The sequence below is a fragment of the Ambystoma mexicanum genome, chromosome 13, assembly GCF_040938575.1.
Source record: "Ambystoma mexicanum isolate Mex_15411 chromosome 13, UKY_AmexF1_1, whole genome shotgun sequence".
Lineage (NCBI taxonomy): Eukaryota > Metazoa > Chordata > Amphibia > Caudata > Ambystomatidae > Ambystoma > Ambystoma mexicanum.
This window is the reverse complement of record NC_090938.1, coordinates 52636690-52659860: the sequence shown is the minus strand read 5'-3', so window position 1 is coordinate 52659860 and position 23171 is coordinate 52636690. Positions and strand designations below refer to the sequence as shown.

Here is a 23171-nt window from a genome sequence, read left to right as displayed (position 1 = left end):
GTGGTTCCATAGTAGGTGAGGGCTGTCGAGCCGAGGCCGATGTCGCCCAGATCCATGAGGCGTGCACCGTCCCAGTTTACCTCCTCCTGTGGTTTTGCTGTATCTTCGACCATGATGATCGCCTGGGCTTCGGGGAGAGGGGTGGTTCAGCTTCCCCAGCCCCCTCCAGATTCGGTGAGGGGGTCTCCTCGGGTGAGGTTGGATGCATGATTTTGTTTGCATCTTCCAAGTGTCTGATTCACCGAACAGTGCCTTTATATGAGAACTGAAGCGCCGTTGGAAATAACCATCTGTACCGCACCCGTTGGTCTTGGAAAAGAGTGCCAAGGGGAGGAGTGCCCTTCTTTTCTGTAGAGTGAGTAATGAGAGATCCTGATAGATCTGCAGTGAGGTGCCCTGAAACAAGAGGTCGTCTCCCGTTCGGCTAATCGCTGAGCTGGCCTCTTTAGTCGTGAAGAAGTGAACCCTGGTGATCACATCTGGGGGAGGGTCTGACTCCACTCCCCGGCGTGGGCGCAGTCTGTGCGTTCGGTCTAGCAGTAGTTTTTGTCCAGATCTGGGAGCAGGGCCTGGAAGAAGTCCCCTATGTATTCCGCTAGCTTGTTGTCAGGGACAGAGGATGGAACACCTCGGATCCGGAGGTTATTGCGACACGCCCTGTTTTCAAGGTCCTCTTGTTTAAAATCTATCTTGTAGAGTGTTGATGGATCGCTGGATTTCCTCCAGGGAGGTAGTGTAGACTTGAGCGGTCTTCGATCTCTCCCAGCCTCTGCTCAACCTCCGTTACCCTCTGGTCAGTCTGCTCTACTTTGGAGGTGAGTTCTGATAGGCAGGAGCGGAATTCGGACTTGATGTCTGCCATGAAGGCCACTAGGTCCCCTCTAGTAGCAAGAGCATCCTTTTCATCTGGCTGTTTCTGTGGGGTCAGCTTGGGAGGATCATGCTTTTTGCCTTTGTGCGCTACTGCAAACATAGTGGTTATGTCCGCGGCTTTACCGGCCTTCGTTTTAGTCATGGTGGCTAGGTGGGGGGGGGGCCCCGTCAGGGAGGTCTCGTTGTTCACTGGGGGCACTAAGAATGTGAAGGAGGCCCTGTAGGGGAACTCTCCAAGTGAGCACCCCAATGGATCAGGTCCTGTGGATTTTTGCGTGTTGCTGATCTGGTTGGTTGAGTGTGTCCAGTAACAAAAGGGAAGCCGAAGGTCTGTTGCGTTGATCTGGGCTGGGTCTGTGCGCTGGTTGGGTATGTGGGCCGAGGCGCCCCAGGAAAGATGTAGGGGGGTGGGAGTCCGTATTACACTGGGCCTTAGCTGGAGGGACTTCCGTGTGTTGTGCTGAGCCGGGCTGGCGTGGACTTGCTCCAGGTGTGCTTAGTTTCTCGGGAGGGGGGTAGATCTCATCTGGGTGTGCTGTGCTGCAGGGCCCCTGGTTATTACGCTGCGGTTGGTGTTGCCTCTGAAGCTTCTTGTGGCTCAGATCTGTTTGCGCGTGTGGGGGGGGCTCCCATCCGACGCCTCACCTCCCCGATCCCGCTGTACCTGGAGTGGCTGCTGGTGTGTCCGTTGGGCGAAGGCGCCTGGGCCTCTCCTGGAAGGCTCCCCACCAAGGCCCCAGCCAAGTCCAGCTCGCTACGTCCCAGTCCTCGGGGCCCAGATTAGTGCGGAGGGGGGAGGCAGGGAGCAGTCCTTCTCTCGCTGCCCGCCCCCGGTGGAACTCCGGGAATGAGAAGGCCCCCAGTAGGTGCTCTGCCATGGTCCCAGCCGCGGTTGCCGTGGGGCCCGAGTGAGAGTCGCGGCAGGCTTTTGCTTCTGCTGCTGGGTCTGCGGCTGCTTGTGTTGTCGGGTATCAGTGCGCCCCTCCTCTGTTTTCTTAGGTCGCCACTTGCCTCCTGCCTCAAGGTTCGTTTGCTTCTCTGGGGATCGCAGGCATCCGCCATCTTGATTTTCGTGAAGGGTGCCGGGTGCAGGGTTTAGCGACCAAAATCGGGAGTAACGCACATGCGTTAGTCGGTCATCTTCGACCTCGTTGTGCCCCAAAGGTTCCGGTCACTTTGAGTTGTATTGGTGATCGTGTATCTTCATTGGAACCGCATGAAATTTGCGGCGGGTCACCCACGGGCGGCTTCAAGGGAGCGACCGCATCTGTGGCGCTCCAAGCCACACCCCCGGGTAACTTGCTTTTACTGATTCCTCCATTTTGCAGGAGGCTGCACAGAGGGCTTGCTGCTCCTCCATAAAAAATCTGACTTCATCCCAATATATCTGTATCGATCAGGCAGCCTTTGCGTTCACCTGTTAATGAGCCCCGTTTGCGGAGTCTCATGAACACTGGCATGAATTCAGGAATAGCAATCTACAAAGACTTGAATAGGTGGAAACCAGAGTAGTGAGTTGCCTGAAAATAGTCAAGGCACTGAATAATTCCAAGGTGGGAGAAGTTTTGAATGCTTGGTTAGCGGGGTTGTGGGGAGGACAACACGACTATGTATTTCGCAGCTCGAGAACCTGTACTGTGCAGAAGTTGTACCCAGTGATGGAACAGTCTTGTGATAAATGCTCATTGGGGCATTTACACACGCAGGCCTCAATCCTGCAGAACTATAATTGAGGGAAACTAAGATAAGGGGATAGGAGCATGGAACAAAAGAGGAGGCGGTGGAGAGGAAAAAAGAGGCTAAGGAGAAAAAAAACAAGGTTATAGAAGAGATTGACGTGTGGTCAGGAGGATGAGCGTGAGAGAGGTCGGACAGAGAAGGAAAAAGGAGGCATAAAAAAAGTACAGCGAAGATGCGAGGGTGAAAGTAGGGGGCACGAGTGTGAGCACCCAAACCCTTGATCCTAAACAAGAGTATTACATTTGTTGCAAGAGCCTCATGTTACAACTGATGGCCTAGTACTGGCGTCTGCAACATGCGTCTCTCCAGATGTTTTGGACTACGACTCCCATGCTCTCTCACCACTGACTATGTAGGGTTGTGTCGCAGGGAGTTGTAGTCCAAAACATCTGGAGAGCCAAAGGTTTCAGACCTCTGGCCTAGGAGCATAACCAGCAGAGATTGCCCACCTCTGTGAGAGGGTGTAGATTCCTGATAATGCCGGATTCCATTGCTTCTTTGTCGGCCAACCCCATCCCAATGACTCAAGGTACCAGGGAAGGGGTTCTTGGTGATGAGACATCCAGAAGGAACAGATCAGCGTCTGGAACCTATGGCAGTGATGGGCACAAGGGTTCTCCAGGGTGCCCTTTGGCACTTCAGGTCCCACAATGCAATGACGCTCTCTCTCTTGTTCAATGTCTCCTGTGACCTTGGACTTGAGGTTACATCTCTCAGTACTTGTTTCACCTCATGTTCATTCTTTGTGTGCCAAAAGCAGTGGCAACTGGCATTGCCGGTGGGATTGGTAAATGAGCATGCAGGGGCCTATGGAAAACGGCTGAGTGGGCCTCAGCTAGAGTACCAGCTCACTGGCTATAGGAAGGGGATATGGGTTGTGGCCGTAGGCCAGAGTCTTATTGCCTTATTGATGTATTGTCGACAGTAAACCTAGCCGGTAGGATTTAGTTCCTTACTAGTGACACCTTTCTTAACTCTGAGTCAACCCCAGCACCTGCCCATGAGCGCCTACCTGGCATCACAACAGGGATTAACAATGAGATCAAAATTATCATGAGGGAAATCTACGTTGGAGGGCAGGTTAAGAGTGTTATCACTTAGCACATCTGATGAATATTTCGTTTTGTAGCAATAAATCGGATCATTTTGTTTTTTCCACCAAAATCCATTTTTTTCAAGGGTGCAAAGTTGATAATAAAGAGCTACAGCTGGGATGTCGAACCAGTGGCAAGAGTCGGCATACGCTATGGTTTGGCTTACTTTGCACCCAATGGTTTCCTACACCCCTGTGTTTAATGCGACAAAACTTGGCTGGCAAGCCTGTGTTAGTGGGAAAAGCAGTTATTAAAGTTGCAGTCCAGCGCTGAAGGTGTAGGGTGTGCATGTGCTGGCCTCGTGCCAAGGTTGTTGGACAGAATAAAGAATAACCTGATTCTGGGGATCACGCTGCTTTCACTGGTTGAGATTACGCTCTGATGGACATGCAGATCGTGACCAAGCGGTTCAAAAGTAGGAACAATGTGTACGGAGGCGAACCAAGATTCCAGAAATGGAAATCTGTTGAAGCGGCTGACAAGTCCCATTCAGATGAAACCAGAAGTCTTTGGGGTAGGTAAACCGACTGTGCCCTTTGCGTTGAGGGAATGGAGCACCCGTGAAGCTTCCTTTGCTCCTGGAGTCCGCTCTGGAACGCAGGGTCCAGCAGGAGGTTGGTGTTGGGTTAAAAAGTGCAGGAACAGACGCTTAGTTTTCCTTCAGCTGCTTTGGAAAAGTCCCAGCCGTTGACCAAGATATGGTGCAGATGGCCCTCCTCTTATCCAGACCTTGGGAGCTGGATGCACAAACACCTTCCAACAGTGCAGCATTAAGACACTTGGCAGCCACACAATGTGAGGTGTTGACCGCATCCAAATCTTCCAGATCTCCTTCCAGAGCAAACACTCAGGCTGTGGATTTAGCATAGAGTCCAGGCACCCATTCATGCACCCGGCTAGATAGGGTCGTAGCTGCCCTCAGCTCCCAACTTTGAGTCTTAGGAAGGCTGCGCCCCTATATGGCACACACTACTTTTCATGCTTACCAGATAAACACAGCCTTGTGAAGTAGTCTCACTGGACCTCTAAATCCATGGGGGCTTGCTCAGAAAACAAACTACGGTACCTTTGGTTACCCTAATCTAGTATTAGGACATCTAGGACACACAAAACTGTTACATCACAAGTGAGACCCTGTACAGGCGCACAACTGTCCTGTAAAAGGTTTGTAGCCACATGATGCAATCAATACTGGGCTGGAGTGTCAGACCTTTGCCTTTCCCACAATGATGCATATCAATAGCAGGGTTCGAAATTGCTGGGAGCTATGTAGCTCCTGCTTGTACCCTAGGAGAGAACCAAGTTGCCAGGAGCTTCCTTTGGCTCCCCAGGCAAACTGGTACCTTGCTTATATGCACATGTGACATTCCTTTGAGTGTTTGAGAATGTAAATTAAAAATAATTGGGACACATTCAAATATAATGGATCATACATAATGGGCAAAAGCTTAGTGTACATGTCATGTGGAAGTTCAATGTGATGATCACTGGCTCCTGGCTCCATAGCCGCAGCTCCTGCCTACTGGCTAATGCCTGACGCACAGGAGCATATTTTAGCTCCTGTTCGACCAATCTATATTTCGAACCCTGCAATAGTGCATTTAATTGAATAGTCTTAAACAGGAGGACACTAATTTTAATTTGCATTTGAGAGCAATATAAGGAAAATGTGTTGTGTAAGGTGTGGTGAAGAGTGCAGGGATTTCAGCCCCCTGGTGTGGACCACGGTCTAGTCTGCACAAAGCCAGTTTTCCTGAATGCTCCCTTTTGGGGAGAATTCTCATTTCTCTGTTAATTCCCTTCTACTTTAGAGACCCCCCAGCTCTTTTGCTGGACTTTAGGACTTTATCCTGGAAAGACTGAGACATTTTTCCCACTCTCTCATGTATTTTTATTTGATTTGGACTCTGTTTCTTTTGGTTTTGGAGTCTGACAAACTCCATAGGCATCACCTTTTTGTATTGTGACACCCAGCACCCTCAGTGCAGTGACACAGAGAAGTGCTTTGGATTTCGCAAAGGTTTAAATACCTTCTCTTGGATAACTACTGTTTCCAAGAGTAGTAAAGTGAAATTGACTTTACTTACATTTTTCTCTTTGTAGCCCCAGCACACACTATTTTACATAGAGTGCTGGAGAGGTTACTTATTATCCCCTTTGTCTACCTTCTCATGTAACATTGTTTATTTTACCCTTATTACAATTAATGGCTGGTGGCAGTGGTTTAATTTTCCTACCATTGTGCATTTTTACCGCAGGCTGCATTCGGAGCTGCAGTATTGCACCCATGGGTGCCCATTTTGCCAAAATGGCCCTGGTTGTCTTTTTTTCACCATTTCTTGTTTGTAAGGTCCTTCTTTAGATTTACTTTGCGCGCCAAACCAGGCTTGGTCCCTTTGTTCATTTTGTCTTTGGCAGAATTCACTGGTGAAGGCCGCCTCTGGCTCCAGCGTGTCTAGCAGGGCTGGAAGCGAGGGAGGTTCCCGAAACTCCCTGTGCCTAGTCTCCTTGGTTACAGGATTGCACCCAAATGCGATTGGCTGGCTGTCCCTGCAGGACAGTCACTTTGCTGTGTGAGTGACCGCTAGGCTGCGAATGAATGGCAAGGTCTTTTGCAAGTAAGGCAGAGTCGACCAATGGATGATGGAACCGAAGAGGAAACTGGAAGAGAAGCTTGCTGCACCGTTGGTTTGCCTGGTTAAGAGAAGCCCGGAAAGGGCGACTTCTTCCCTTCGGTTGGTGGGAACAACTGACCACGAGACTAACTTGACTGGAACCCCTCTCCTTGCTGGCTGTACTTCTTTGCTGCTGGTGGAACCTAGTGCCATGGGACAGGAATACCAGAATCGAGTGTATGGTTTTTAAGTCAGACCCGAGTTCCTGGAAGATCCTCAGACTCCCTCGAAGCAGGATTATCAAAGCCTGAACCACCTCAACAGAGTGCTGAACCCCAGAAGCAAGGAGAGCCCGCAAAGTGTCCAAGAACCGTGGTGGTGCTATTTGCGATTAGCTGAAACCTGCGAGTGCCGCTGATCTGAAGTGTGCCCATTGCTGCCGCCGTCCTTCAAACCGTATTGCAGGAGTCCCCAGACGTCCTCCCTCTTGTTCCCACGACTGAGGAGCAGGAACAGGATGTGCAGGATTACAAAAGGAGTGAAGCCAGCTGGAACCTTTTCTTCAGACTCGAGGTACTGTGTAACTAGGGGTACTTGCATCTTGTTGTGTGCAGCTTGCTTGCGCTAACTGGAGACTTGCATTTGCTGCCCTTTGCTGAGCTGCTGGCATCTTTGCCCTTCACAAGCCTCCCAGCTTGTGGCCCAACAGTGATTTCTTTTTACAACAAAACTCTCTTTAACATTGTGCAAGACTATTGTGCTATCTTCAACAAGCGCCTAAACTCCCCTAGACTTTGCTCAATTGACATTGGCCGTCACTGGGGGATTTAAAAGTGCTTACATGTTTGAGAAACTTGTTAACTTTTGTTTTCTTCCCTAACCTATTCCTTTTTCCACAACCTTAGTATTGCATTAAGTATTAAAGGTGATATATTAATGTCCACAGTGTCATAGCAATTGAAGTCACCTTAGGGTGTAGGAAGTGTGTGTGACATCCCAAAAGGGTATCTACTTACTTATCTGAAACTGAAGGAGTGCATTTTCTAAATGTATTTTATGGTTTCATATTGCCCTTTCTAAAGAAGACTTTTAAAAAAAAACTGTTTAATACATGTTTTAATCAAGAAACCTTGAGTCTAAGTGTTATTTGGATACTTGTAGTTGTGAATCTGTGTTACATCTCTACAGCTCACACTGACCCCTCTTGAGATAGGCTTGGCTGCTCAGTCACTCTACCAACTTGTGTAGTACTGACCTATACCAAAGGTTGGGTTACCTATTGCCAAGAGGACAAGGCTGGTGTAGTCTCCCACAGGGATAGTATATACATTCTTGACTAACACTCCCCAATAATCTCTCCTTGCAGCCTGGTGAAAGTGGACCCCATCCTTTGTGACTGCCTGCTGGAGAAGTCTGAGCACCATGAAGTATCAAAGATGAAATGGGACGACTTAATCTCCAGGTAAGCAGACATATTTCCTTTTTTGCCTCTGGTAAAGTTATGATCTGTGGAGACCGAAATGCAAAGTAAAATGCTGGCTAGCCCACTTGCCCAATTTGTGTGATCCTGGGTAAATCCCTTTGTGGTCCTGTGCCTTGTCTCTGTATGGTCCTTTAACACTTTTGAGGATTCTGGTCAGAGGATAACACACTGGGTCTGAAAAGCAGGAATTTGGTAAATGGCCTTCGATATCCGAAACATCATTATTGAACCATCATGCCCATTGACTATTGGAAATTCCACCTGCAAACGTACAGCATCCCACTGGTTGACATCATTCCTGTATATTTGCAGTTTATAAATTGCAACAATGTGGGCAGAGACAGTGTTCTTTTTACTTTCATTTTTGCCGGTGTACAGTATTGACCAGCTGCATCTTGATTGTGATGGGTCCTGGTCAGAAGTGAGTGCGAGAAGAGCATTTGAGTACAGATATTACAAATCCCAGATAACCCTGACGCGTCAAATGTATTGCTTCGTGTCCGAAAAGGGTTGCATCAGCAAACTTAATTCCCTGTGCTGCTGGCACTGGCAACAGCTTCCCTCACAATTGGCAAAGCTAACTTTGTTGTGGCTACTGCATTGTGCAGTTGATAAGTAGAAACAAAATGGTGCCCTGGCCTTACAGTCCTTCGGGCATTGATTGTTTCTGCATTTTGGCACAACTCCAAATCCAGTCCAGATCTACTGCAGAGCGTTCTTATACCCATCTACAATATCAGGATACCGTAAAAGATGTTACCTTTACTTAACTCACTTACAAGATGTTATTCAACTTCCTCTGCCGCAGAATCATTAAAGGCTGAATTTGAACCTTCACTTTATAGCATTATCCCTCTGATTCAAGTGCACCCAAGTATGCTTCCAATTTCCCTTTCTTCTGCACCAACAATACACAGTAAAGTTCCAAAAGGGAGAATTTATTTTCAAATAAAGATTTAGACTAAGATGGAGGGGGAAAATAGACTGTCCGCATAGGTCAATTGAAAGTTCCCTTAAAAAAAGCGAAATGCGTGTTCTGTCCTTGGCAGTTGGGTCCATTTTATACAACCTCTTTTGCAGGTGCCTGGAAAGGATGCAGGCGTCGCACCAGGTGACGTTTCCTGGGCAGGCCCCAGTTGTCCGGAAGGGGAATCTGGACCCCATCGATATTACGGTAGCTCAACGATCGTCGAACAAAAAGGTAAGCACTGTGCAAGGTGCCACAGGACCGTGCCATCCATTCTGGGGACACATTGGCTTCCCACTAATGTGTGTCGCCTGTAAGGGGGGGCTTTGAAGCCGCTGGTTACTCACTAGGGAGTGTGTTTGTACTGCACCTGTCCAGTTAACTGTTTTAGAGGGTTTGAATTACGAACTCATTCATTTTAATACAGGGTAGTCTTTGTTTTTATTTCCTGACCTACAAAAGGATTCTGGCGCTGGGGCAGTTTCTCGAAGGGTGTAGTATTTCTGTTCACCGGGGCCCTTGAGATAAGGACTTATTCTTTCTCAGGACTGCGTGTAGCAGAGTAGTGGGTCAGGTGTGGTCTAGCACTTGCATGTTTTCTTTGCAACCACCTTACAATTCTTCCTTGACCACTTGATTATATTGTGTGAATTTGAGCTAATTGCTTGATCTCCCTTTCCCTATTTCACTAAAAATGATGAGCACCTGGAAATATTTTATTCAGGTGTTGTAAGAGTATTAAAAAAGAAAAGTAGTCAGAGTGAAGGCATCACCACAACGACCTGGGGTGCGGGGGGGGGTTTGAAGAAATGGGATGGGCTGTTATGGATCTTGTGATAGCACAGCTGTTTCCTGATCCCCTAGAGCTTGGAGTCCTGCCAGTAACAATGTGAGGTTATGGGTAGAGTAAAGGGATCCGCGGTTGCTATCAGTTCAAGCTTGATCGTTGGCCTTGTTCGGATTTGTTAATTCGTCGAGGTGTTGATGTTCAGCAAGGAAGGACCTGCTGCCTGTGTAATTCTAGGGCATGGTTACTCACTATGTGACCAAGCACATCTTTTGGAGAGTCCACTTCTATGATCCTCAACCACTGCCTTTGGCTAGAGTTTATGGAAATTGAAATCAAAACATCTACATGGCCATATCATAAATTACCATCGTCTAGGGTTAGTTGGTGAACGTGGGTAGATGGTAGAATTGGGGAGCGTGTTGCCTGGAGGCAGCTGGAGGGTGCGATGGGAATATTTGGTGGGTTTCGGTTAGGGTAGCAGGTTGAGAGTAGAGCTGGTAGAAATAGAATGGCAAACCATAATTTAGTGAAGGGTGTAGGTCCTCCATCCGTCTGTCTGCTTGGGTCTGTTGCGTAGCTCGCATTATTGCAGCCGTGGCTAGCATGGCATAGGACTGTGCGGTATACAAAGCAGAGGGCACAGTACCAGGTCACGTCATTTACAAAAGAGTTCTGTGGGGCACGTTTGTAATGGTACGACGTTTACAATCCTTTTTTTCAAATTTTTTTTGTTCTTGTTTTATTATGACTTCTTTGCTGAATTTCTTTGTTTTTTGTTGAATAATTTCCTAAAAAACGTAGTGGGGAGGGGAAGGGTACATAAGGGGGGGGGGTTGGTGGGTAGGTAGGGCATAGTGTTAAATTAATTGGGGAAGAGGGATTTTGGGAATCCCCCAAAAAGAGAGGTTTTCGAAGAAAAAACATTTTGCAACCAACCCATCGTTAAAAATGAAAGTCGATAAATGAACATAGAAGAGTTTGTTATAACTGGTTGTTGTTAATCAGCTGGATTGCCTGCTTGTCATCTAGTTGGAATGGTTGTACTGGGACGGAGTGTAATTTACTCTGAGGCGTTGCTTTATCGCCCGAGAATGATAATTAGGACCTGTTAAGGTTGAAACATGTGACCTGCAGGTTACACGGACATTCGTACAGCAAGTCCCCAAACCATTGAGCTGTGTTACCGGAGTGACATATGGACCTGCTCCTGTACGGGTAAAGAAGTACGTGCTATGCACCATTCAATACCTTTTATCTGATCAGACAGTAGCGTGCCACTTACCAGAAAGGGCTCCCCACGGCTACACATTGTCCTGCTGTTTACCTTGTTTCCACACCCCCCACTGGTTGATTGTGGTATATTCTCTTCTGCAGGTGACCATGATTAAAAACCTGGAGTTGTACGGCCTTGACCCACAAGCTTTGGCCAGCTTGCTCCAGCAGAGGGTGCAGGCGAGCGCCACTGTCCATGCGCTTCCTGGGTCAAAGGACAGAGTTCAGGTGCAGATCCAAGGCAACCAAGTCCACCACCTGGGCAAGATGCTGCTAGGTGAGTGTGTGTCTGCATGTCAAACAGAAAATCACGTGTGTTTATAGAGCTTTGGTTCTCTTTAACATGTGTGCTGCATCTCCATGGGCCACACATTTCAACCTTTTATTAGAAGCCTGCCTCTTAACTGGACAAATTAAAAGAGTGGTGGAAACACAGAATAATGGTAATGAAAGTGTACATTTGCTTCAATAACCCTTTATAGCAAACAGTTTTTTGATGGTGCTGTGTACCCCTGCAAGTGGCTTAAATGCAGGAATTGAGCAAGACCATGCTTTATTAAGTTGGGTTTTAGTAGATTCCAGGAAGCCCCATAACACTGGCACAGCATCCAGAAGGGGGATCCGTGATTCCCTTTCTACCTGGGCACAGATTCACAATACTATCCGATCCATCAACCCCACCCCACACCCACCCACTCTATAAACATCTGTACAATAAAAATATAGAGCACACAAGGCACATGCTGAATAAACCTGCTGTGCTCAGCTGCTTTATTTTGTTGTAGATGAAAGACTTAATTGGCCCAGTAAATTTGAATGCTGTCACCTGCCTGTTTATATGTGCATCTCTCTACTGGGCTGTCAACCCATAGTTATCTTAGTCTGTCAGTTGTGCATGTCTCTGTTGGGACAGTTTTTCTGAAGTCCAACTTGGCAAAACCATACAACTGAGACAGTACAAAACTCCACTCTTAGTGTAAAGCCGTACCACCTGAGTATTTGGTACTGTAGACGAGCAGCCAGGCTTATCTTATGAGGGAGAGAGGGCTGTAGCATACAAATGGTTCAAAGGAAACACACCCAGAAGTATTATAAAAAACAAAGTTTTATTATAGATACAAATAGGCCAAGGTAAATCTTGGTGGGTAAGAACTGTCAGAGTCATAAACACAATATAAAAGCACAACACAATGCTTAAGGCAAATAGACCTTTAGAATAACTAAAAAGTCAAACCTAATCATACACGTTTACAATAGAACACATCTATTCAGGCGGAGTAAAACCACAAGTTGCTTTTAGATTATTTACAGTAATTCAAGGGTAGTAGACCCTGTCAGTCATGCAGACACTCAATTAAGAAATCACTTAGTAAACCAACCCTTTTACCAGGATACTTTTCTGAATAGTGGAACACAAATTCATGGAACAATATAAACCTATAACTACATTCAGGATAACCCTCGGTTATACCAGGTGAGTAAGACGTAATGTTGTAATAAACTATTAGTTGCTTTTCAGATCATTGGCACACAGACTAAGGTACACAATAACTCTGTACACTATTTTAGGATGGCACAAGGCAGAACAAGGTAAGTAAATCCCACAGTACACTTATTAAGAATGGAACACAGCTATTCCAGGTAGGTCAAACCCAAGGTAGACTTATTTTAGACAGGCTATACAGCAGGTCCGGGGATGTTAATGTTGAAGGACATTTGTACAGCGCACTATCACCACCGGAGTGGTCCCCTGTCGCTCTTTGCAAGACCCAGTTGGTGAACTTATACACTTATATGCTGAAAGAAATAGTTAGGTGAAGCCAACCGCATTACTTTTGGGAAGTGGGAAATCCGATTCAAAGGTGAGTAAAATAAACTTATATATACTTTTAAGAATTGCAAAACACATTCAAAGGATTGTAAGACCTTTTGTAACTGCTTATATTTCAGAGGGACAGTTACTACCCAACTCTTTCACAAGTACATTTTAAACACTTGTTCTACTTTTCAAGGCAGAATCCTTTACTTATCCAGTCCTTCCCTCGCCTGTCGCATGAGTTCTCTCCGAGGCAGAAGAGGGACCCTAGTGCTCGAGGTGCCAGCTGTAGGCAGGTTGAGATATGGTTCAGTTGCAGGAAAAGTCAGAGTTCCTGGGGAAGTGTCTTCAAAACAAGTGGGTAGTTCACTTTAGAGTTGGAAAGAGTCCAGGGACTGCAGAGAAGACACCCTAGGGGGATTCCAGATATAGCCTGGGGCGAACTGGATGAGAGGACTCCCAATCGCATGGATTCCCCCCTACCCCCCCCCCCCCCAAAGCTTCACAGGAATCACAAAAGGCTTAAAGTAAGTAATAGCCCAGGCAACACAGTACCTCAGCACAGAAGAAGAGTTTGCAGCAGGACGTCTTCGGGATCTTGAGCCAAAAACCTGGTCGCTGAATTCCTTGTTGTGAAGACCGGAAACTGGAAGAAAATGTGCAGCCGGGATCCATAGGGAAGACTCAAGGCAAGGGTTTCCTCGTGGCTGGATGCAGTTTTGTGGGTTTGGCGCCCGTTTCAGGAGCCAGCAGAAGACTGAGTATCGCTGGTCGGAGTCTCGTCGCTAACCTGGTCCAGCACTCTGGTGAGGGGATTTCAAGTATTCATATTTAGCCTCTGGAGGTCCAGAAGGACGCCACCAAAGTTTCAGCGCAATTCGGAAGACTGTGCACCATGTAATGGCTCTAGGTCCCAAGGTATTTTGTTATTGCAGGCCGGCAAGGTTGCAGCATACCAAGAGATGGCTCAAAATGCAGGTGGTCTTGAGTCTAGTGGGTCTCACCAGGCTCTGGGCAGTGTCGTCCTTTTTGGGATCCCCAGGTCGCCTGGAAGGAAAGGTAACAGCAGGCCCCGGTTACACAGCAGGCTCTCCGATCGCTGCTACAGCTGTCTTTTCTTCATCTTCCTCTTTGGTTTCAGTTCCAGTGGTTGACTTGTTAGCCGCTTCCAGGTTCAGAGTTTTTATCAGGAACTACAGCACAACTTCTGCATTCTCTCCCTGCATTTCACAGCACAGGGCTGTCTGGCTGCCCAATCAGGGCAGCCAGATCCCCACTGGGAATTGTTTGCTTTCAGGCAAGGTAGAAGATAGACGGCTGCAGAGTTTTGCACTCCTCTCTCGCTCCCTGCCTTCCTACCAAAGACAAAACTTCCATTGAGATCTTTCCCACCTAGAATGGCAGGGGTAGGCCTCAGAAACAGCAAGCACACAAGAAATGGCGAAAAAAGGAACCCACCATTCTGGAAACTACTCACCTAGAGACAAGGTAAAATAGTTACCAAGTCCAAGTAAAAGGTTCTGGGCTTGACCCAGGTCAGAAAGATTTATCACCAATAAAAAAAACTTACATAAGTCTCCTCCTTGATCTACTCTAATGGAAAGGTTGGCTCCCTTCTTCCCAACTATTCCCACCAAAACTCTCCACTTTCATTCCATGTCATGTCACCTTTTCCGTTCCCCAGTGTAAAGGGTGTTTTATATCTTAAACCTGATCGTACATCTAAAAACAGTTGCTTTTTTTGGCCGATTTGGAGCGTTCTTCAGGTGGGCAGGGAAGTCTGTTTTAATTTTTAATATTTTTATTTCTGGGTGGGCGGAGTTTTTATGTCCCCTCTACCCCTCTTGGAGTGCTCACCTACGCCCCATCCCTACTTTCTCCCACTTTGGCGGGTTTTTCTTTTTATCAGAGGGTTCATCCCCCCCAAAATCCCTGTTTCGCACCCAAATTCCCCCCACCACCATTAACATTGCTCTCTCGCAGCCCCAGAGACGCCTGCTTGCACACACATATACGTACACATTTACCTCCTCTCCGTGCCCCAGACTTTCCTTTTCCAGGCTGCAGAGGAAGTGCCAGTCTGCCCCTTTGCGCATTTGTTTGGGACGGGGCTCCGCGGGCTTCGGTAGGCTGTCCTTTTTTCCGGCGATGACTAGATTGTGGGCAAAAGACTGTATACTGCAAAATGCACTCTGACTACAGACTATTCCGATACAAATTTTAAGAGATGCCTATTGGTGGTACAACAGACCATTTACCAGTTACCTGCTTATGTAAGTGTGAAAGTCTATCTATTCTCCCGAATGAAGACTAAACCAACTAAGAATAGTTATTATTTTATTTTTCTCCATTTTAATTTTTTACGCTGGCACATCAAGCGAAGAGTTGGGTAGCCAAGCCCTGCTGCATGAGTGTACTTACGCCGAAGTTTGTCTCTTGTTCCATCTCTTAATATTGTCTTTGCTGGCTTATTGGGAGAATAGATTGTCATACATTGCAGGGATGTAACATCCAAGCAAATGTTCCCGAGGACCTGCCCCCTGGATCCAACAACAATCCTATCTTTATTTCTCATTATTCAGAAGTGCAAGTCTTCAAGATCATACATGACCTGAAACCTACCTCACGCCTCAGTGACTGCGGTCCAGCAGATGTCTTTGAAGACTCCCTGGAGCTACTAGGCCCTTGGATAACTAAGCTCATTAACCTATCTTTTGATGAAGGTGTAGTCTCGTCCTCCCTCAAGGAGGCCTGGATTACACCTGTTCTAAAAAAGGCAAACAGCGATCCCCGCCTGACTGGTAATTACCAACCTATTACTAATGTGCCATTTGTCCTTAAGAATATGGACAAACTAGCATACTTGCAGCTACAGAAGCACACAACGAAGACCACCATATCTTAGTTCCCGCCAATCTGGTTTTAGAGCTCAGCACGGGACTGAAACCGCCATGCTCGACCTTAAATCCACCTTGGCGGGTATAGCGTACAGAGGTCATCCTGCCTTACTGATGCTTCTTGATCTCTCTGCGGCCTTGGACCTGGTGGATCATTCTCTACTAGTGACAAGGCTCGGGGAGATCGCACATTGCTCCCAACAGGCATCTCGATGGCTGACATCATTTCATGGCCCCCGGACTGCCCGGGTAGCAGTTGGTGAAGAAAGCTCTCTTCCCGTTCCCCAAACATGTGGCGTCCCTCAAGGCTCCTGCCTGTCGCCCACCTTGTTCAACAAATGCATCAAACCCCTGTTTGTCTTGTTGGACGCCCTTGGTGTACAGTATACAAATTATGACGACGCCACCCTGGTCATCCTTGAACTAAGCAGGAAATATGAACAGGATTTGTCTGCCATAAATAAAATCTGACGCAGCTCAAGCATGGATGGCAAACCACTTCCTTACCTTGAACTGTGACAAGACCGAGCTCTTGATTGTGGCCTCCCGAATCGATCTAAACAGACTGGCCCCACTCTACGCCAATTTCTGCATTGCGGGTAACCTCATCAATGTGTCTAAGAAAGTTAAAACACTAGGGGTTGTTCTTGATGATGAGTTGACCATGTGCCCGCATGTTTCCTACATTCGATCCTCCTGTGGTCTCATCGCCAAGCTACTTAATTACATCTGCCCATTTCTTGCTGTCAATAACTGTGCACTGCTGGCCTCTCCGCTAATAAACTCCAGACTGGACTAGTGCAACAGTCTTCTAGCTGAAACAACGCGCTCGAACATTCAAGCACTCCAGGTTGCACAGAATAGCGCAGTCCGGGCTATTCATGGCATGTCTAAATGCGCTCATGTTTCCGATGTGCGTAGGGCGTTACAGTGGCTGCCTGTACGACATAGGATCACGCACAAGATCCTGACATTGTCATTCAAATGCCTACTGATGCCTGTGCCACATGCCTAAAGGATCGAGTGAAGACACACGCAACAGGGAGACAGCTCCGCTCTTCTGCTTTCCCCACCTTTGCCCAGCCGAGATACAAGCTGGTGCGTTTTGGGGGGACATAATTTGACGTCCCGGCTCCTCTTCATTGGAACTCACTCCCCGGCCTTATACGCCTGACTGGGAATCTGGCATTATTTAAGAAGCATATTAAAATGTATCTGTTCAACCTCAACCCAGGATAAATCCTGTACTCCCTGTCTTCCTGCCCGATTCCCCTGCCTTGTCTCGTTCCTGTCTTTTCTTCATGTGCACCCTGAGGCCTTTCGGCATGTGGCGGGTAATACATATCTAAATAAATAAAATGCATTGTCAGATTGATCACAGATTCAGGGTTACTTGGACTTGCTGTGGCTTGGATTTGTCTGTTATACCTGTTGTTTTGTCTTGTATTGTGCTGTATTTATCCATCGTGTATATTACTCAATATGATGCAAAGGTTTTATGGTTGGTGTTGTGTAGCGTAAATGAATATCTATCTACTGTTAATACAGTTCTTGTGCAAAGCAACCTGTCTGACTCTTTTCAAAAGATAAAAGAAGTCACTAATTCACTGGTATGCTTTGAAACGTCCCACCATGTAGGACTTCCCCCTCGTTCCTTCATTCCTACTCCGACGTTTCCTAAGAGACATTTTATTTATTTCTTTTCAGTGGTTGTCTAGTTTGTTGTAGCTTTTGCTTTTCACAACTCGTGCCACCTCCATCTCGTGATCTCTTTGAAAGTCACCAGAGCCAAATTATTTTTGTCATAAAACAGTGTAGTCTCCTTGTAATGCGGGTTCTTTAAATATTGATTTTCTTTAGCTGTTTTGTTTCTTTATCCTTTTTGTGCATTGTACCCCTATCTTTGTAAGCTTATACACCTTCCAGGCTGCACAAGGACTACAGAAGTGCTCTCTGGCAGCAAAGTAGACTGAGCACTTTAAAGGCTGGGGACAATCTGTGCACGCTAATGAAAGCAAATCTGAAATGGTTCTTGTAGCTTCTATTCGTGCAGACACAATGAATGTTTTCAAAGATCATTTTGCAGTTGATTTCAGGTATTGTTTTTATATGATGAGACATAACGCGCCTATACACAAGTGTTTCAAGGCGCAACGGGGCAGGGGAGGGGAAAACAAAGGGAAGACCAAGACAACGATAATACTAGGCCAAGTGACATTGAGATTGTGCAGGGGACAGGGGAGGGGGAGAAGTGCCACGGGAAGGGGAGGAAGGACAAGTGCAGTACACAGGGTCAGAAACAAGTAGTGCGGCCAGCAGGTAGCAGTGCAGGGTTAAGTACAGACAACAAATGTCTGAATAAGTGCAGGTGTAGGGACTGTAGGGTTGCAGATACAGACCCAAGTGCAAGGGTTGCCAGGAGGCAATGCAGGTGTGCAACTCGGCAGGCAGGGACCGAAGCCCGAAGTTCAGAGGGTGGCCATCTGACCAATGCAGTAGCAGACCGGAGATCAGCAGGGAAGAGGGAAGGCAGAAGCAAAGAGGAAAGTTTTGCTTCCAGAACCGGAGATGGTTCTGGTCAAGTTTCAGAGAGGCAGAGCGGCTGTTCCAGAGGAAGGCGCCAGCCGAAGAGGGAGATCTGCCCCCAACTCGTTGCTTGGAGAACCACCTGACCCTGAAGTAGTTGGAGATGATGGAGCGAAGAGCTAGATTAGGAAGATATTTCCGAAGAGAGAGTTGGGGGTATTGCGGTCCCAGGCCCCAAAGGGCCTTGTGGACAATGCAAAGGGTCTTGAACTTGATCCTTGCAGCCACTGGGAGCCAATGGAGAGATTTCAGGGCTGGAGAGACACGGTCCCTGGGCTTGAGGCCAAGGACAAGTCTCACAGTCCTGTTCTGGATGAGTTGTAGATGACGGAGAGTGGAGGCAGGCAGATTTCAAAAGAGGCTGTTACATTAGTCAAGCCTAAAGAGAACCAGCACTCTGGAGACAGAGCTTCTGGAGAAAGGAAAGGAAAGGAGAGGAAAGGAAGAATACCTCTGAGGAGGTGCAGTTGGTAGTTTGACTTCTTAGAGAGCTCAGAGATGTGAGGAGAGAAGGAGAGTGTGGAATCGAAGATTACCCCAAGGTTCTTAGCCTCACAGGTGGGAGCAGGAAGAGAGCTTAGGGAGACCGGCCAGAGAGTGGCAGGAAAAGAGGGTGCAGGTGTGCCGATGAGGAGGATCTCCGTCTTAATGGCATTCAGGCAGAGATTGTTGGCAGTGCACCTCTCCTGAATTGCAGACAGACCATCCGGGATGCGAGAAGAAGAGGCGGCAGAGGGGAGCCTGCAAGGGATATGCGAATAGGAGTGTGCAGTTTAAATATCACTGAGACAACATAAGGTTGCCAATCTAATTTAGCAAGTACATAGCTATATTTTGCAGTTTATAAATCAGTTATGGATTTGCATGGTATGCATACACTGCCATCTAGTGGTTGGTCCAGAATACTGCACTTAGTTTACTAGGGTTCGAAGAGGGTGTCGATGTGTTTTTTTAGATGGAAGATGCTAGTACGACATCTACATCCTCCTATTTTGTTACTTTTGTGGTATTTTTTTTTGCCATTGGGTTCGGGTCTTGGAAAGAGAAGCAGAAGGAACGTAAAAGGTACATTCTAAAAATGGTACTCAACTTTATTGGTTAACGAAGAACATCACCTTTTGATGTCAACTGACCATGGGCTCTGAAAAGTAGCAACATTCCGACCTTTTTGTTCAGCTTGGGGTTCAGTTGCTTAAGAGAATGCTTGTTGTTTTTTGTAAGCTACAAAGTTTGCTTGGCTTAAATATTTTTCAGCCTGAGGGACAAACTTCTATTTACCTTTTGTCGGGGTGCGGTCATCGGTTCCTCTGGCTTGATAAACGTATGTGTGACCCATGCCTTCCACAGAACTTCTACTGCACCGTGTGTGGCTTTGAGAAGGTACAAGCCTAGAACTCTAAGGTCAAGAAAAGAACGATTGGGTGGCATGCACAATGGACCCTGGCTGTTTGGCGGCTACGTTGTCCGTCGAAGACTTTGCAGACAACGAACATGTAGAGTTTGATATTGATATTTTATTTCTATCGCGCTCGTACATAAGTGTTTCAGAGCGTGACAAAGCAAGCAAGGGAGGGAACAGGGCAGAACAAAACAAATATCTTACTGGGCCCAGTGACATTGAGAACACGCAAGTGTGTGGGGGAGGGGAAAAATGCATGGAAGGGGGGAGAAATGGAGTGTGCGGCGCAAAGGAGAAACAGATAAATAATAATAAATAAATAATGGCAACAAACTGTGATAGTGCAGCCAGCAATTGCTGGCTTTAAGGCAGCAGACCGGGGTAGGTCTGGTAAGTGCAGGAAGAAAAAGGGGGGGGGGCTGTATGGGTACAGATACAGACCTCAGTGCAAGGGGTGGCCCGGACGCAGTGCGGGAGGGTGGCAGTGTGAGCAGGTACCTGGACCCAGAGGACCGAGGGGGGCCGGGTGCACAGTGCCAAGAGAGAACAGATCAGCAGGGGAGAGGAGGAACGAAGGCAGAAGCAAAGAGGAAGGGCTTAAGGTGCTTCCGGAACCGGAGATGGTTCTCCTCAGTTTTTAGAGTGGCAGGGAGGCTGTTCCAGATGGAGGCCCCAGCCGAAGACCGAGATCTACCCCCACTTCCTTTGAAAAACAACTGCCCCTAAGGGAGTTGGAGGTAGAGGAGCGAAGAGCTCGGGAGGTATTTGCGCAGGGATAGCTGAAGGTATTTTGGACCCAGTCCCCAGAAAGCCTTGTGGACAATGCAGAGTTTTGAATGTAATCCTTGCATCCACAGGGAGCCAATGGAGAGATTTCAGAGCTGGAGAGATACAGCCCCAGCGCTTGAGGCCAAGGACAAGTCTCACAGTCCTGTTCTGGATTAGTTGCAGAGGGCGCAGAGTAGAGGCAGGTAGATTTGGAAAGAGGCCGTTACAATAGCCCAACCTAGAGAGAATCAGAGCTTGGGAGACCATGAGCTTCTTGGGGAAGGAGAGGAAAGGCAGAGTACCTCTGAGGAGGTGCAGTCGGAAATTTTACTTTTTAGAGACATCAGCGATGTGGGCGGAGAAGGAACGTGTGGAGTCAAAGATGACCCGGGGTTCTTAGCCTCGCAGTTGGGGGTAGGAGGAGGGCCAAGGGAGGCCGGCCAGAGAGTGAGGGGAAAGGATGGTGAAGGTGTGCCAATGAGGAGGATCTCTGTCTTGCTGGCATTCTGACAAAGATCATTGGCGGCACACCAATCTTGAATGGCAGCTGGGCAATCAGAGATGAGAGAGGGAGAGGAGGTGGCCGAGGGCAGCCTGCAAATGAGTTGTCATCAGCGTAGCACTGGAACTTTGAGCAGAAAATGTCAATGCAGTGGGCGAGAGTTGCCAAGTATTGGTTGAAAAACCAGGGCGAGAGGATAAACCCCTGGGGAACTCCACAGGTAGAGAGGAAGATAGATGATAGGAAGGACCCAAGTGCAGCCGGCCACTGGATCTAAAGAACCAGAGTGAAAAAGGATTAAAAATGGACGGGGTTGCCAGCTTTAATGGCTGAAGATTGGGAGGCCCCTAAGGGCTTTATGGGTAAGAGTTTGTGCGGAAAGAGTCCAACGCTGAAAAATCAGCACATAAACAGACTCTTCCATTGAAGAGTAACCATAAAATACCCAAATTGACAAAGCCAATAAGCCAAGCAAAAAATTGCCTCGCAGAATAGTAACGATAGGCCTGTTTCTGCTCCCTCGTTTGAACTAGACTCAAACGTATAGAACATCGAGACGAGCAGGCAGTCAATATCGAAATCCTTAATTTCTAGGAGGCCATGCACAACCTTAGTGTGTGAGTGATGGAAAGGGCATTAGCTAGGGGGCAGCAGAGACCATGTTCAGATACTATAGACATTCCAGTGCTACGGTAACCTATTTCTCAGAAGTGATAAATACTGAAGTACAAAAGTATTTATTTTAATAAGAGGCACAATTAATAACCAGTCAGCAAAGTGTGTGGAAGAATGATGGTGTGGACTACTGTGAGGGGTCAGAAATGCGAGTCAGACACAGAGGTATAATGTTCTCATGGTTTGCCATTTATTAAAATAAAAAGGGTTGAGATAATTGCCTATCTTTCCCTAACCTAACGAGGATGTCCCTACCTAGCAAACTAAATAAAAGATGACCTAATATCCAAAGGTCTCTGACCTTCACACTAACACATACAACAAAATATCACAATGAACATATGGCTCTCTTCAATTTAACACAACAGTGTAAAAGTTCAAACTTATAAGGCATTGCAAAGGTTTTGTACGATCGGACCGAAAAAGAAGGTCCGACCGTACAAAACGACTGAAAAAAGGCTACCACGAAAGGTTCGAACACCAAAGGTTCGAACCTTTGGTGGTAGCATTGCAGGTAAGTAAAAAAAAAATAAGACTGCGGGGGTGCCCCCCCGCAAACGCTGCTCAATATACTTTACAGTATAGTGAGCGGGGGTTGTGGGGGAAACCCCTGCAGCCCCCGTAGTATGTAAGTGTTCGCATGAGAAAGGTGCAAACTTTTGGTAGTTCGCACCTTTCTCATGCAAACTTTCCGGCCGCTGCAAAATCAGCCGCGGTCGGATCACTTAAAATCCTTTGCAAATACTCCTTGTGACCAGGAGTTGGGAAAGGTTCCGATTCAACAAAGTTCCATTCAATATATCAAAAGATCCTTTCATTCCAAAGCGGCCTTCCACTTGGCAAAGGAAGTCTCTTTCATAAACACTTTTTCAAAGCAAGTGTTGTTCTCCACAGTATCCTTCTTGATGAGGCCAATGTCTCTTTCACAAAACGTAAGTTCATAAACCAAGGCAATTTATTTCTTCAACGTGCAAAGCAATTATTAACATATGGCACTTGCTTCTCAAATGGAAGCGCTTGTCAGGATAGCACAGCAACTACCTTTTGTTGAATTAAGTTTATCAGAAGCATAATATGATTAACAAGTTCTTTCCACCACACCTTTTTGCCACAACCACACGTCTTCAGTTAGTTTTAATGTTTTGGTGAATTGAGTTGTCAGAGTTTGGGGGCATGCAAAAGGTTTTGGATTTAACATTGGGCCCAGGACCTCCACCTAAAATACTATCTTGAGAATTAGAGGATGGCATATTTAATCCCTGAAACTCCAAGGCACAAACCGTATGCTCTTTAGATGACTTTTTATGACCTGCTCTTTGGGTAGTTTCATGGGAGGGAATTGTGCAATGACCGCATGCCATTAGGTATTTGGTAATTATGGGACTTTCAACCTCACAAGAAGATGAATACGTCATCTCTCCTGAAGGAGTTACCACTTCCCCCTGACAGCCATCTCCTCCCATGTGATCCTCCCTCATCATACCACCCCCAGGGTCAGGCTCAGGTAGCGGCTGCCATTCCCTGGCCACATGGGAGGAGATCCTAGGCTGGGGATCAGTGATGACTCCACAGGATTCATTACACTACCCAAGAGGAAAAGTAACATCCTATTTCCTTGTCGTGAAATGATGACCAAACAATTTGGCTGTACTGAACGGAGCTTCTCTTAGATTGGTTAGAAATGGTTGGCTTTA

At 47.0% G+C, this 23171-nt stretch overlaps 1 protein-coding gene across 1 annotated transcript in view; it reads left to right on the top strand.

The window, feature by feature from the left end:
* EIF2D (eukaryotic translation initiation factor 2D) overlaps nt 1–23171 on the top strand; it is a 161565-nt gene that overhangs the window by 121424 nt on the left and 16970 nt on the right. The window contains exons 12-14 of the mRNA XM_069633185.1: nt 7689–7784; nt 8886–9006; nt 10937–11111. Coding sequence (XP_069489286.1) covers nt 7689–7784; nt 8886–9006; nt 10937–11111 — 392 coding nt within the window. The remainder of the gene's footprint in view (nt 1–7688; nt 7785–8885; nt 9007–10936; nt 11112–23171) is intronic.